The 14,422-nt window shown below is 50.7% G+C and overlaps 1 protein-coding gene and 1 long non-coding RNA gene across 7 annotated transcripts in view; one reads left to right on the forward strand and one right to left on the reverse strand.

Annotated features, from left to right (window-relative positions):
- Window positions 1–14,422, reverse strand: part of Nos1 (nitric oxide synthase 1) — a 180,361-nt gene that overhangs the window by 12,399 nt on the left and 153,540 nt on the right. For all 6 annotated transcript variants that reach the window (XM_039089060.2, XM_039089059.2, XM_063271041.1 and 3 more), the window contains 7 exons: window positions 14,253–14,422; window positions 9,896–10,106; window positions 9,137–9,224; window positions 7,283–7,404; window positions 5,691–5,839; window positions 3,410–3,604; window positions 427–545 (listed from right to left, as the gene is read on the reverse strand). In XM_039089060.2, coding sequence (XP_038944988.1) covers window positions 427–545; window positions 3,410–3,604; window positions 5,691–5,839; window positions 7,283–7,404; window positions 9,137–9,224; window positions 9,896–10,106; window positions 14,253–14,422 — 1,054 coding nt within the window. The remainder of the gene's footprint in view (window positions 1–426; window positions 546–3,409; window positions 3,605–5,690; window positions 5,840–7,282; window positions 7,405–9,136; window positions 9,225–9,895; window positions 10,107–14,252) is intronic.
- On the forward strand, window positions 460–3,944 carry LOC120095990 (uncharacterized). The gene is made up of 2 exons (XR_005492030.2): window positions 460–592; window positions 3,551–3,944. It is a non-coding gene; the product is annotated as an uncharacterized LOC120095990 (long non-coding RNA).

Raw genomic sequence — 14,422 nt, forward strand, 5'->3', positions numbered from 1 at the left:
AAGATACTATCTGTTTTAACTGCATCCAGGAGAGTGTCCCCAATGACTTCGGAGGGGGGTTAGGTGTGGGGGGAGCATCATGAGCTACTGGTTATTGGGGGAAACCATCATTCCACAAGGGGGCACCCTAGACAGGTATCCAGGGCAGGAATTGCCTTGCTCTGGATCCTTGGAGTCCCCAGAGGGCTTGCTAACCACCTTCTGAATGCCAGACTCAGCAGGACTGGCGTCACCTAGGAATGTGCACCCCCCCTTTTTTTTTTAATTGAGAGGTCTCCATGTGCAGCTCCAGGTGGCCTCAAATGGACAACCTTCTGCCCAGGTAGCGGCAGGATCACAACCATGAATTCTGGTCTGGGGACTCCCTCCCCCACCCCTCCCTCACCCCCATCCCCAGACCCCTCCCCCAGCCTAGACATGACCTACTCATCTGCGTCTTTTTTGCTCTCTTCGATGAAGGCGATGGACTCAGATCTAAGGCGGTTGGTCACTTCATACGTTCTGAGGGTGACTCCAAAGATGTCCTCGTGGTACCGGTTGTCATCCTATGAAGAGAAACAGCCAGGCCGGGGAGGGGGGAGTCAAATGGCAGGTAAGGGCTTGGAGAGGGACAGACAGAGCGATCGATACACAGGAGAGATCCACCTAGACATGACAAAGGCTGAGCTGAAGGCCCTAGGGTCCCTCGGGTCTCTAAGGCTGGGGTTAGCAGTGCTCTGCCATTTTGTGCCTTCTAGGTTGGGTAGCAAAGAATCTATGGGGTGAATGTTTAGAAAAAGGTCGGCTGCCTTGAGGATTCGGAGCATAGAAGGAGGGAGGAGGCCTGGAGGAAGCTCTAAGTCTGTCTTTCCTTTCTAACTCACCCCTGATAGTTCCGATCCCAGTGAAAGGATGACACCAACTTCGTTTATCTCCATTTAAGGACCAGGCCTGACTTTGAAAAGAAAGCCATAGGCACCAGCTCCAGGAACAGACAGTCAATCAGTCCCAGAAACTAGGCCATAAGACACCAGATCTGGGAACGGATCATAAAATCCAGAACAAGGTCACAAAACCCCCTCCCAAAGAACAGCCTGGGGATAGCCACAGGAATGGGAAAATATCTCATCCCAGGATGGGTCATCTGCGCTGGGCAGCCCTATCTCGTCCTGTAGTTAGACATCCATGACACAGAAATGCAGATTACTGACCAGCTGACGAAAGCCAGCCCCTGTGACCTCTCAGCATCCACCCATCGAATTTTAGATTACCCAACCCACTCTCTAAATGTAGAAGAACTAACACAGTAGCCAATCTAAGTTACACTAATGTCACCCTTTGGCCCCTGTCTATCACAGTAGAGATTACCTAATCTTCTAGGACTTCTAGAGAGTTCCACTGGTTCCCTGTTAAGGAGGCCGGTGTGCTTTATGTCTGGGGTCGCCTTTTTGAAAAATGGTTGACCCTCGCGTGCTGGTTGTTTCTGTTGTGTTTTTGCATACTGGGTCTGAGTTTTCCCTCAGTGATGGTTGGACTCTTACACCAGCCAGCCTGAACTAAGTCTGAAACGCTTCAGCTGGTTGGTACCAGCAGATGGAGAGGAACAGGAAGGTGGCTTCCTCCGCATACACAAAACCCTGGGTTTTGTCTCCAGCATGGAGGGTGGGGGCAGGTTCAGAAGTGACGGGAGTCCCCTTGGCAGAAGTGAGGGGTGGGTTGGTCAGTTAAGAAGAATATTATTTGATGGTGACATTTTGGTGGTTGGGAGGCGAGATTCATCATACTCCTGATGAGGGCAGTGGCCAGGAGCTTGGCTTGGCCAGTAGGGTCCCTGGCATAGTCAGTTCTAGTACCCGGCTCCTGCAGCAAGGACAACATCTGGAGAGTGGTTCATTTCCAGTGGGGGGAGATTTCTCTGCCCTATTCTCTTCCTAGGAAGCTATTCAAGTATTCCTAGGGGACTGTGTCATCCCTCCTACCTGACACGTCTTTTTCCTTCCCCCTGTGAATGGGTTTGATCTCATCATTTTTTTTTTTTTTTTGGTTCTTTTTTTCGGAGCTGGGGACCGAACCCAGGGCCTTGCACTTCCTAGGTAAGTGCTCTACCACTGAGCTAAATCCCCAGCCCCTGATCTCATCATTTTATGTACTGAAGCAAGGTCTCTCACCTGAGCCTAGAGCTAGTCTCCCAAGCCAGCTTGCTCTGGGCGTCCCCATCTCTGCTTTCCAAATGTGCTGGGAGCACAGGCAGGCTGTCATGTCCATCTGCATTTATGTAACTTCCTGGGGATTTGAACTCTAGTCTTCATGCTTGCACCACAAGCACCTTTCCTGCGGAGCCCTCTCTACAGCCCCTGCCCAACTTCTAGCAGAAATCTCTTTTCCCTCACTGGGCTTTAGAATCAGGTTTATAGAAGAGCTTCTAGAAAAATGTTTGGCTACTGATGGGGGCCACTGAGATGGCTCAGCTGGTAAAGGCGCTTGCCACCAAGCCTGATGACACGAGTTGGATCCCTAGAACCTACACAACAGAGCAGAACACTCTGTAAGGTGTCCTCTGACCTCCACATGTATACCATGACATATTCACGCCCTTACCCCCGCTGAAAATTGATTGTTGTTCATTTAAGAAAGCACCATGGTATTCTACCTCTGGGATTCAGTTTCTATTGGGGGAGGTGACTGGTCACATAGTTGGGACTCTGTTGGGGAAACTGTCATGGCTGCTAAGCTAGCCTTGGAACACAGTAAGAAAAGGCCTTTCTGGGGTTGGGGATTTAGCTCAGTGGTAGAGCGCTTGCCTAGCAAGCACAAGGCCCTGGGTTCAGTCCCCAGCTCTGAAAAAAAAAAAAAAAAAAAAAAAGAAAAGGCCTTTCCTTCAGGGCAGCCACACCCAGCTTGTCAGGCGCAGGGTCTAGAGAGCAATCATGGTGGCTATCAGTTCAGATCCATCTGCCCTCTTTGGATGAGTCTTTTGTTTGTTTGGTTTTGCCACAAACAAACTGTTTTATCCTGTTGTCCTGAAACCCACTCTGTGGACCAGGCTGGCCTCGAACTCACAGCGATCCACCTGCCTCTGCCCCTGCCTCCGGAGAGCTGTGATTAAAGACGTGCACCAGAACCTGGTGGGCGAGCTTTTTCCCTGAAATGCTAACCATAGGCAATCAATTGCATGGGGCTGAGAAGCAGCCTGACTTGGGATTCAGGAAGCGATGAGTTAGGATTGCATCTGTAAAACTCCCCATAGGCCGGCCTCTATATATTAGAGCCTCTAACTCTATTGGCTGTGTGTACCTGCGTGCCAGGCTGTCTATCTCTCTTTGTGTCATGGCTAGGTACAACCCCAGTTGTAAGGTCAGATGGAGCTCCCTGAATTGCTGGTAGAGGTTGGAAGGGAGGAAACTTCTGGATGCTGGCTGCTGTCACTCACCCTCAGCCTGCTGATGAATACACCAGCGTCCTCCTCTGAGAGTTTCCCCTGCTGGGTCATTATGCGCTGGATGGCTTTGAGGACATCGGCGGCCATGGTAACGTCCCCACAGACATAAATGTGGCCTCCTTGCTCCTTCAGGGCGCGGTACACAGACTCAGCCAGCTGTTCCTGCAGCACGTCCTGTACATATTTCTGCAGAAGAGGAGGACCGTGAGCTACTGCCACTGTGAGAGGCTTCTGTGCCCCGCCCACCAGGAAGCCGCCCGTGGTGCAGGGGCTTGTGGGTAGGGAGCTATTTTGTGAGCTAACCTCAGCAATGAGGCAAGGGACTAGAAAGAGTGAAATGGGACCAAACCACCATGTGCGAATGAGCTGATTCCAGTCTTGGGCAGCCGGAGCTTGGCTGCTGAGGGTCCTCTGGGGAGCTGGGAGAGGATTTGGGGGGGTGCTCTTTAGATAACCTACGTTGGGAGCACCCCAGAACGCATGGTTCATCTTGACTGTCAACTTGATAAACCTAGAGGTGTCTAGGGGACAAACCTTGGGTCGTGTCTGTGAGGGAGTCTCTAGACTGAGTAAATGAGGGTGGTGGGTAAACCCGGTTTGAAAAAATGGCTGGCATTATTCCATGGGCTGGGGTTCTTGACTGGATAAAAGAAGAAATCAACCTGGGTACCAGCATTCGTCTCTCTCTGCTCGCAGACTGCGGCTGCTAATGTGGCCATCTGGTCATGACCCTGCTGCCACGCCCTCCTGGCCATGGCATACTGCAGACTGCATTCTCTAACTGTGGGTCGCAATGAAACCCTTCCTTATTTAAGCAGCTTTCTTCAAGTACTTTTTCCCCCCGCCATGAGTAACTGAAACGCAAGGGCCTTAGCTGCCTTCTCCTGTCCCCGAGAGGTGGTGGTCACTATTGGGTCAAAGAAACTTAGGGCAGAAAGCCAGGTATGGGCTGCCAGCCTCCACGCCCCCTCCCACCTCCTCTGTAAGTTGGCAATCACAGCACGGATGGAAGTCAGGGGCGGGCTAGAAGCTTGTGAGCTGAGCACAGAGGTGGGCCACTGCAGGTTTGTTTAATGGGCCAGAAACTCCTCCTATGTGAGGCTGCCATTCAGCTGGTAAATTCTGCTGATGACCGCCATTCTCCACTCCACCCCGCCCCGCCCCGCCCCACCCCCGCCCCGCCCCCACCCCACCCCCGCCCCCAGGTGCCAAACAGCATCTTTCCACATCCCCTGATTGCTCTTCTCCCGTGCCATTGGTCCTAGCCTGGTCCCTGGGATCTCCAAAGTGCCCCCAACAAGCTCAGTAGAGCACCAGTTCTATAGCTCATGTTTCTTCTGATTGGTGTTCTCTCTTGTGGACTGTAAAAATAAATATATTTTGAGCTTCTCTTTAAATTTTAACTTTCTTTTTTTTTTTTTTTTTTTTTTTGAAACTAGTGTTACTGTGTGGCTCAGGCTGGCCTTGAACTCATCAATTTTTCTGCCTTAGCCTCTCAAGTATGGGGCTCATAGCTGTGGGCTATCATGCTCAGCTAGGCTCCATTTAAAAGTATTTATTTTTTAATTGTTGGAGACATACACAACATAGTGCATACTGTGTTGAAGTATATACCTATAATCCCAGTGTTTGGGAGATAGAGGCAAAAAGATTACAAATTCTAGACTGTGTTGAGTTAAAGAGGGAGTTCTGTGCCAGCCTGTGCTACATAGCAAGATCACATCATGTAGCTGTTAAATATTTCCAAGGGACCCAGCCCCCCCTAGGCTTTCTGAGGACAGAGCAGATTTGGGGATAGGGGGCAACACACTCAGAAGTGGGGTGTCTCAATTTCCATTCTGTCATGTTGAAACACCCCAATAAGGCAACTGGGGGAGACAGGGTTGAGTTTTTAGTTCAGGTCTACCATACCGTGGGGCCGCCACAGTGGCTGGAATGTGAAGCAGTTAGTCAGGTCCACAGTCAAGGGCAGAGAGGAATGGATACATGATGCTCACTGCTCTCCTGCCTTTCATTCAGTCCAGGGTCACAGCCATGAAATGGTGCTGCGTACATTCAGACTAAGCCTTCCCACCTTGATGAACCCCAAATCCTATTGCAGGCAGTCCCCCTCGAGTCTCTCTTCCTGGGCGATTCTAGATGGTTTCAGGTGGACAATAAAAACTGGCCACCGTGTGTTTGCGTGTGCACACTCGTGCATGTGTGTAAAGTGACATGCAGAAGCATACTCATGCTTGCACACTTGAGGGCGTCCGGGTGTGGGCCTGGTTACCTTTGGCCTGTCCGGTTCCCGGGAATAGGCAGTGTACAGCTCTCTGAAGACGCCCTTGTTCTTGGCCTGCAGGGTCTCCTCTCTGTAGATATGATCTATCTTGGATTGTCGACACCCAAAGACCAGAACCATGGGGCACGGATTCATTCCTGGGGACCGGGAAGACACATAACACAGATGGCTCTGATGCCCAAATGGGCAGTTGAGCTACAGGAGTTGGGGCGCTGGGACCTCAGGGCATGTCTTGTCTAGGAAAGCTCACATGAATGGGGCAGGGGGTTAAACACACAGGTGCACCCATACATTTGCATCCACACACACAGGCAAGCACAGTCTGTGCAGAATAGGGGGCATTCTGTAGAAATTCCTTGCCTGGTCTCACTCCATTCCTATGCCCACCCGGCCCTGACTCCTTAGCAGCCCAGCCTGCTATTGGAAAATGCCAAGATCCCAGACTGGAGTCGTCAGGGCTGCGTCTGAGTGAGTCCCAGCTCTGTGTGGCCCTGAGCACGCCAGCTCCCTCGCAGAACTTCAGTTTCCCCATTTGCAAATGGAAGCACAAGCTTCTTCAGGATGCAAGGAAAATTGGGCTCCCAGGGTTCCCCTGGGTATGAATAGCATTCTCTAGAAGTCCCTAAACATCTTCCTTTGAACCTCCATTTTAGTTGTTTGAGGTTGCTGGGGGAATCAGATTTGGTGTGTAATACCCACAACCACCTCTTGGGGTCACTGTTCTGTCAGAAACGCAGCTTGGTGTGGGACACAGAGCGCTCTCTCTCTCTCTCTCTCTCTCTCTCTCTCTCTCTCTCTCTCTCTCTCACTCACTCATCTATGTATCTAATATCTATCATCCATACCCACCTGCTCACCTGCCCGTCCGTCTGTCCATCCATCCATTCATCCATCCATCCATCCATCCATCCATCCATCCATCCATCCATCCATCCATTCATCACTTATCTGTCACTCATCTACCCAACTACCTACCTACCTACCTACCTACCTACCTACCTACCTACCTACCTACCTACCTAAACTAATTCTCGCTGGCCCAGAACTATGTAGACCAGGCTGGCCTGAAGCCGGTCCATCTGCCTCTGGGTCTTATAGTTAAAGATGTGTGCTAGCACACCTGGTCTAGGTTTAAATTTGTGTTCATGCTGGCCTTCTCTCTTGTCCTGTTGGACTCCTTGTTTTCTCGATGAGTCTACAACTGGGGATCGCTCCTCTCTTTTTCCCAAACCTGAACTTCATCTCACACAGCAAGCCCTAATTCTTGGGACAGTTCACGAGGCAGTCACGAGCACACACCACGGATCCATTTGATAAGGACGCATGCCTATCCTTGGTGGAATATTGGGCTTTTAGGACCAACTCTTAAGTCAAAGAGATGTCCTCTGAGGATGAAATTTCAGGCCCCTGGGACAGGCTGTGTAGCAGGTCTGAGTGGGCTGTTTATGGCACTTCTAGCCACACTGTGTGGGAGCCTCTCCCTCCCCCTCCCCCTCTCTCCCCTCCCCTTCCCAGGCAGTGAGGTGGAGCAAGGGCCCTCCCTCTTTCCTGGGTCAGGGGTCAGGTCAGGTCGTTTATACCTTTGTGTTGGATGTCAAATTGTCGCTGTTGCCAGAAGCTTCGGAAGGGTGCGATGCCAGTGCCTGGGCCAACCAGGATGCAAGGCACCTGGGGGTTTCGAGGCAGGTGGAAGCTAGGGGCACTGGACAAAAAAAAAACCAGAAGTTTTGCCTCGTGCTGTTTCCAACCCCCACGATGGAACCCATGGCAGACCAGGCAGCCATCTTAGAGACTCATGGGCCCTCTTTTAGGGTAAGAATTCACCGACTGGAGGGATTTAAAATGTAAGGGTTGCTGGGGTTTGGCTCTTTCTCCATTCCCCACTGCTTGCCATTGGGCTGAGCCCCACAGACAACGAGCTTGAGCAAACCTGGACTTCCTATGTGTTCTGCCTCTGGGGATGGGGGCCCTTGTTTGAGGGGCTATTGTGTGCACTGCGGGAGTTCAGGTGCTACCGTGAGCTCCTACCAGCTTGATATCAGGGGTAACTCCACAGTCATGACAATCCAAGATGTCTTTGAGTGTCAATAAATGTCCCCATGGTACAGAGGGAGTAAAATCACCCTGGGTTGAATTTTAACTTAAAAATGTTCATTCATATATACACACACATATTATCCATATGTAAGTATTATATGTATGATGTATGTATGATGTATGTATGTTTGTGTATGTGTGCATGTGGAGGTCAGAGGTCAACATTGAATGCCTTTCTATCATTTTTCCACTTTCTTTTTGAGCCAGGGTTTTACACTGAACCAGGAGCTTCATTGATTTACCTTGGCTAGCCACCACTAAGCTCTGTGGGTCCATCCATCCCTGTCTCCCCAACCAAACACTGGGGATACACCCTGGGGTTACAGGCCTGTGTCACCCTGCCTGGCTTTTAAGTGGGTGTGGGAATTTGAACTCAGATCCTCACATTTGCACAGCAGGTACTTGACTCACTGAGCCATCACCCTACCCCCTGATTTCAACTTTCTACTCCACTCTTGAGAACTGGTCTTTAATCAGGGGGTTGCAGACACCAGTGCCTACACGAGCTTCCTGGGGATGCTAACATGTAGGTTCCTGGGCTATGTGGTCGGGCTGGGCTCAGGCCTCTGGTTTGAAAACCAGCTCCAGGAGACTGATGTGGGCTCTAGGTGGACCAGACCACCAACATTCCACCGTCAACAGGAGAAAAGAGCAGTAGGCCAAGTCAGTGTTGGAGCAGGGCTTCCACTGTGTATGGGGTGAGGGTCCCAGCTCAGAACCATCCTTAAAATGGGGTAAATCTCCTCTTGAAAGAGGTGTTTAGTACATCCCCATCTCTGAGAAACTGGGGTGAAAGGCAGAAGCACAAACACAACCCAGGGGACAGCTTAGCAGGTGGACACCTGCCGTGCAAGCTGGATGATCCTGGTTCGATCCCCAGAATCTCTGTAAAGGCGGAAGGGGAGAACTGTGACCTCCACATCTGTGACTACACTCACATACCACACACATGCTGATTAATAAAAAAATGAAAAAAAGTCAATCTGGTGTGCCTTCCACCTTCTTACCACCTTGAGGGCATCTGACGACGTCTGAAGACGTTTTGGGTTGTTATGTCTTCAAGGATAGAATGCCCGCTGGTCTGGGCAGCCCATGAAGGATGGGACCATCATTCCATGGTCTGGGGTACAAGTATGTATTGCTGGGATCGTCAGCTGGCTGTGTGCCCCTTGATCCTGTCTCCCTAGCAATGCAGATTGATGCAGGACATTGGTGTGACCCTTGCTTCCCCTGACATCTATGCAGAGTCCTTCAGGCTGGTCCCTCATACACTCCAATGCATGGCATCGATGCATTGGTGGGAGACGGCCAAGCACCTCTCCTCACCAGCCACTCACCCTCTCACGAAGCAGGGGACTACATCGTCAGCCTGTATTCTGTTGAGCCAGGAGGAGCACACCCCGTGGTGGACCGGTCCTTCTCCGTCTAATAGGAGGACAAACGGCCCGTCCTGTTGTCAGTCACCGTCTCACTCCCCAGCCCCACCCTCACCCCCTGTGAAGTCTCTCCCAGCTCAAGGCCAAGTGTTGTGCCTCGGAGTCCCAGCTCTGGATCCCTGCCTGTGAAAGCTAACACAACCAGTGTGAGGTTAGGTTGGGATTGGTCTGGATGTGAACACTTGGACGCTGTCCGCTTGAGGACCTGGTCAAGGTACTCTGAAGAGCTTGTCCACATGGGTCTCAGAGCCTCTAGGCACTGCTCAGTTCCTCAGTCACAAGGAACAGATTGCAGGGTGGGTGGTGTTATTAGCTCCAGCCAGGCCTGTGAGAGACCTCTGTGAGCACTGTGCAGCAGGCCGGACAGGGTGGAGGAGGCCTGTTGTAGGTGGCGCTTGAGGTCTGAGACGACCAAGAGAATCAGAGCAGGACTCGGGCTCCCAAACGCACACCTTGCCTATTAACTGCACTCAGGGTTAGCTCAGCCATGGGGGTGACTCAGCCTGCTGTCTATCTTTGCCCTATTCCCCAGGCTTGGCTAGGGGCATCCTGCCAGATTTGGGATCTGATCCACAGGCAGTTTAGAGAGAGACCTCCAGACACCTCAGGGGAGAATACACTTGTAAGGGTCTCCTAGTTAGAGTTTCTCCAAACGCGCACCTCGGGTGTGGTAGGAGACGATGGCCACGGTGAGGTGCACCTCGTCGGGGTACATGTCTGGAGAGGAGCTGATGGAGTAGTAGCGAGGCTGCAGCAGCGACAGCTGAGTGAGGAGAAGTGTAGCCGGCATCTGGATGGACGGGAACTCCTCCAGCACCTCCACCATTGTGGGGTTCTTGCCCCACTTCCACTCCTCATATTCCTGGAGCCCCTGTTGCAAGAGAGAACAGATAGGGGCTTGAGTCTGGGTTCCAGATTTCTGGTGGGCCTGGAGGAGGGCCTGGGAGGAAGAGAACTGACCTGAGGGTATTCAGTACCAACAGTGGGGCAATGCACTTCTGGCTTTGAATCAGATGGGCTTTTAATGGTTGTAAACTGTCCCCCAAAAGCTCACGCGTTTGGACACTTTGTTTTCAATGGCTAATACTGTTTTGGGAGGTTGTGGGATCTTTAGAAGGTGAAGCCTAGCTGGAGGAAGTGAGTTATTAGGGGTGGACCATCAAGTGTTAAGAGTCCAGTTCGTCTTCCTGTTCACCATCTGCTTCCTGACTGCGGCTGCCCTGTGTGACTGTGGCCATAACTTTCCTGTCGTGACTGCTGCACCCTGTGAACTGTAAGCCCAGGAAAACCTTTCTTGCCTTAAGTTGCCTCTTATTGGGCATTTGGTCACAGAGATGGCCATGGATATTCTGAAATACCGTTGGCTGGTTAGTTTGCTCAATGGAAACCTATCATGCAGATCCTGGAGGTCTGTGACTGGGGTGCTGGCCGATCTGGTGTCTGGGAAGGGATGGCTATGCAGGTTCTACCTATGTGTTCTAGCATGGCAGAAACAGGAGGCAGTTTTCCTGGCTTGTTTTTATAAAAATGTTGATCTAGTCTACAAGGGTGTAGTCTTTGACTCAATTGACTTTCAGAAGTCTCGCCCCATCTTCCTTCCTTCTTCCTTCCTTCTTCCTTTCCCCTCTTTCTCTCTCCTTCCTTTCTTTCCTTCTTTGCCTCCCTCCTCTCTCTGCCCCCTCTTATACTGCCAGTCCTAGTGATCAAATTCAGTCCTGTGCATACTCTACCCTCCCACCACCAAGCTGCATTCCCAGCCCAGTCCCCACCGTTTAACGTCACCCCCTTGTTAAGTGACACGCCTGATCTAACCAAGGGAGTTAAATTTTGATGTGAGACCTCTAGGGGCCATAGACACTCGCTCAGCAGCAGCTGGCTATCCACATCCCATTTCTCAGATGAGGACACCGAGGCACGAGGCAGGGAGTCCCAGTTAGCTAGGACTAGGCTTTGCATCTGAGCCCAGGAGGACAACCTTTAGCCAGCACGACAATCCCTGACTGCAACATGTGTTGTGTGACCTGCGAGGTAAAAATAGTCTTTATGATTTGAAAAGACTTGCTTTAAATTATTTGTGTGTCTGTGTCTCGTGTCTTGTGTCTGTCTGCATGTGTGTCTGTGTCTGTGGCTTGTGTCTCTCGGTGTGTGTGTGTCTGTGTGTGTGTGGTGTGTCTTAAGTCTGTGTGTGTATCTTGTGTCTGTGTGTGTGCATGTGCATGTACATGTGCACGTGTGTGATTGCTTGCAGAGGCCAGAAGAGGACGTCAAAGTCCCTGGAGCTGGAATTACAGATGGTTGCCCTGATGTGGGTGCCGAGAAAGAAGTACACTCCAGTCTTTGTGGGGACAGCAAGTTCTCTTAACTGATGAGTCACCTCTCCAGCCCCAAGTGGTTTTTTGTTTTTTTTTGTTTTTTTAAAGAATTATTTATTTTGTGTGTATCTGTCCTCAGACACACCAGAAGAGGGCATCAGATCCTGTTACAAATGGTTGTGAGCCACCCAGTGGTTGCTGGGAATTGAACTCAGGACCTCTGGAAGAGCAGTCAGTGCTCTTAACTGCTGAGCCATCTCTCCAGCCCTCAAGAGTGGTGATTTTAAAGGTCTCTATTTCCAGTGCTGAGCTGCACTGGCCCCCAGTTGCCGGAGGCTGCGTTACTGGCTTCTCTTGCTTGCTGTCTGAGTCCCTGGCCAGAAGTGACCTAAAGGAAAGTGGGTTGGTTTCCGTTTACAATTCAAGGAGATACAGGAAATCATGGTGGACAGGTGGCTGCAGCCATCTTGGCACACACATGCACAGCAGGAACAAACAGGGATGTGCGGCTGGGCTATGAGACCTCAAGGCCCACCCCTAATACCACTTTCCTCCAGGGAGCCTATTTCTTTCCACCCTGACTATTAAAAGTGCAGTGACCTCAAACAGTGCCACCAGCGGGGGACACCAAGTGTTCAAACTGCAGGAGTCTGTGGGGACACTGCACATTAAAAAAAAATCATCTCTATTATTTTAAATTACACATAGGTGTGCGTGTTTCTCCAGGTGAGTATGTGCATATGTGCACTTGAGAGCAGGAGCCAGCAGAGGCCAGTGTCCCCAATCCCCTGGAGCTGGAGTTAACAGATGGTTGTGAGCCATCTGATGGGGTGCTGGGAATCAAATTTAAGTCCCCTGGAAGAGCAGCAAGTTCTCTTAACTGCCCAACAATCTCTCCACATTCAGAGCATAACAGAGGTTTGGTGACCAAGAGTCTCGAGTGCAGGACTCTGTCACCTAAAACTGACCCCCCACCCCCACCCCATCCCACCCCACCCCGGGCAGTGACTGCTACAGCTGTGTTGCTTCTGGGCACAGATTCCTGCAGAATGTTCAAGCCTGAGACACAAGTCAAGGTCACCCTTCTAGGGAACCATGACTTTAGCTGTGGGACTCCCCCAAGGACTTTGGCCAGATTTTCAGAAACCACACCGCAAGCTGGAAAACTTCCACCTGACCACCCTCCCTTTCTTCTTCTCTGGGATCAGCTTTGTTTTGCCATCTATTTCTTCTCAGTTCCCTGCTCTGCCTCCTGGCCCATTTCTCTCTCTCTCTCTCTCTCTCTCTCTCTCTCTCTCTCTCTCTCTCTCTCTCTCTCTCAGGTGTTTCTGAGAACAATAATTAAAAAAAAATTCCAATTCGTTTATCCTGTCTGGCGACTTGGTGCTTTTAGGAAGAAACGGACTTTATACAAAACCCTCTCTCAAAGAATGTTATGCAAAATGTTCATTCTTTGTACTCACCCCCCCCACCACTAATCACAAGTTTCCAGTCTAAATTATACATATTCTAAACGTTATAAGATCCCGCTCAGCTTAGGAGGCAGTGACTGCCTCCCGCTCTCCTGTGGCCATCTGTCTCCAGCTCCCCACTTCAGAGGCCCAGCTGGCTTCTGGTGTTTACTTTCACATCTCTTGATAATGTGCACCTGCTAATGAGCCTCTCCTTTTCTCCTCCCCCAGTTCCCCTTCCTGGATAGCAAAAGGAACCGGCCTCTGCTGGGGGCTTGTTTCCTGGGAAGGAGACACCCCTCCGTGGGAAATGCTGTGTTGGGTGGTCCCCCTAAGCAGGGAAGTGTCTTTATTTTAAACTATGTTAGTTTAAATAGACTAAATTTCAGATTTATTTTATGTGTCTGGATGTTTTGCTTGAATGTATGTATGTATGTATGTATGTATGTATGTATGTATGTATGTATGTATGTATACATACTATGAGTGTGCCTGGTGATTCCAGAGGTCACCATGTGGGTCCTGAACTGAACTCAGGTTCTCAGAATGCGCAGCCGGTACCCTTACACACTGAGCCATCTTGCCAACCCTGTTTGTTTGTTTGTTTGTAATTGAACTCTCTATGTAGTTGAAGATGCCCTCGAACTCACGATCCTCCTGCCTCCACGTCCTAAGTGCTGGAAGAACAAGCATGCATCACCGAGTCTAGTGTATGTTACCGGGGATCAAACCCAGGGCTTCCTGTGTGCTAGGCGAAAAGCTCTATCTACTGAGCCACATCTCCAGCCCTAGATACCGTTCTGAGCAAGGCCAGGCTTGGGGTGAGCACGTTCATGGTGTCTAGGAAAGCGTTGTAAAGCTAAAGGGTTCATCTAATTATTAGAGGTCTCTTATCTAGCAGTCATTTTTTTTGGTAGCTACTCTGCACCAGAAAACACCATTGTTTCTACACCGGAACCAAACCCCTGCCTGTTAACCTGTTATGAGGGTCTCTGTTCCCTTTTTTTCCATGCATTGGTTAAAGTGGTGAGGACAAGAGTTCAACATCACAAAGGAAAGTAGTAAGAGTTACTCCAGCGCTGTGGATTGTCAGACCTTAGAGCCCGGGAGACAGAGCAAACAAGCCAATGGGACTGCCATATGCAAATGAGGACACGCCCCTGCTCAAGACTGCCACCTGCTGTGAACAGTTGGAAGAGCATTTTCAGTGCGCCCCTATTCCCAGGCCTCTCGGTGCTCTCAGGACCCACCCACCTTGCTGAGGACCAGCAACCGCTGCTTCTCTTTCTCATTAGTGGCCAGAGAGGCGAACTGCTGCAGCTGCAGGGGCGTGGGCGGCGTGGTGATGTCCAGGTAGTACTTGAAGGCCTGGAAGATGGTGCAGGGTGGGAGGCGAGATTCATCCTTCCAATTACTGATGACAC

The sequence above is a fragment of the Rattus norvegicus genome, chromosome 12 (genome assembly GCF_036323735.1).
Source record: "Rattus norvegicus strain BN/NHsdMcwi chromosome 12, GRCr8, whole genome shotgun sequence".
Lineage (NCBI taxonomy): Eukaryota > Metazoa > Chordata > Mammalia > Rodentia > Muridae > Rattus > Rattus norvegicus.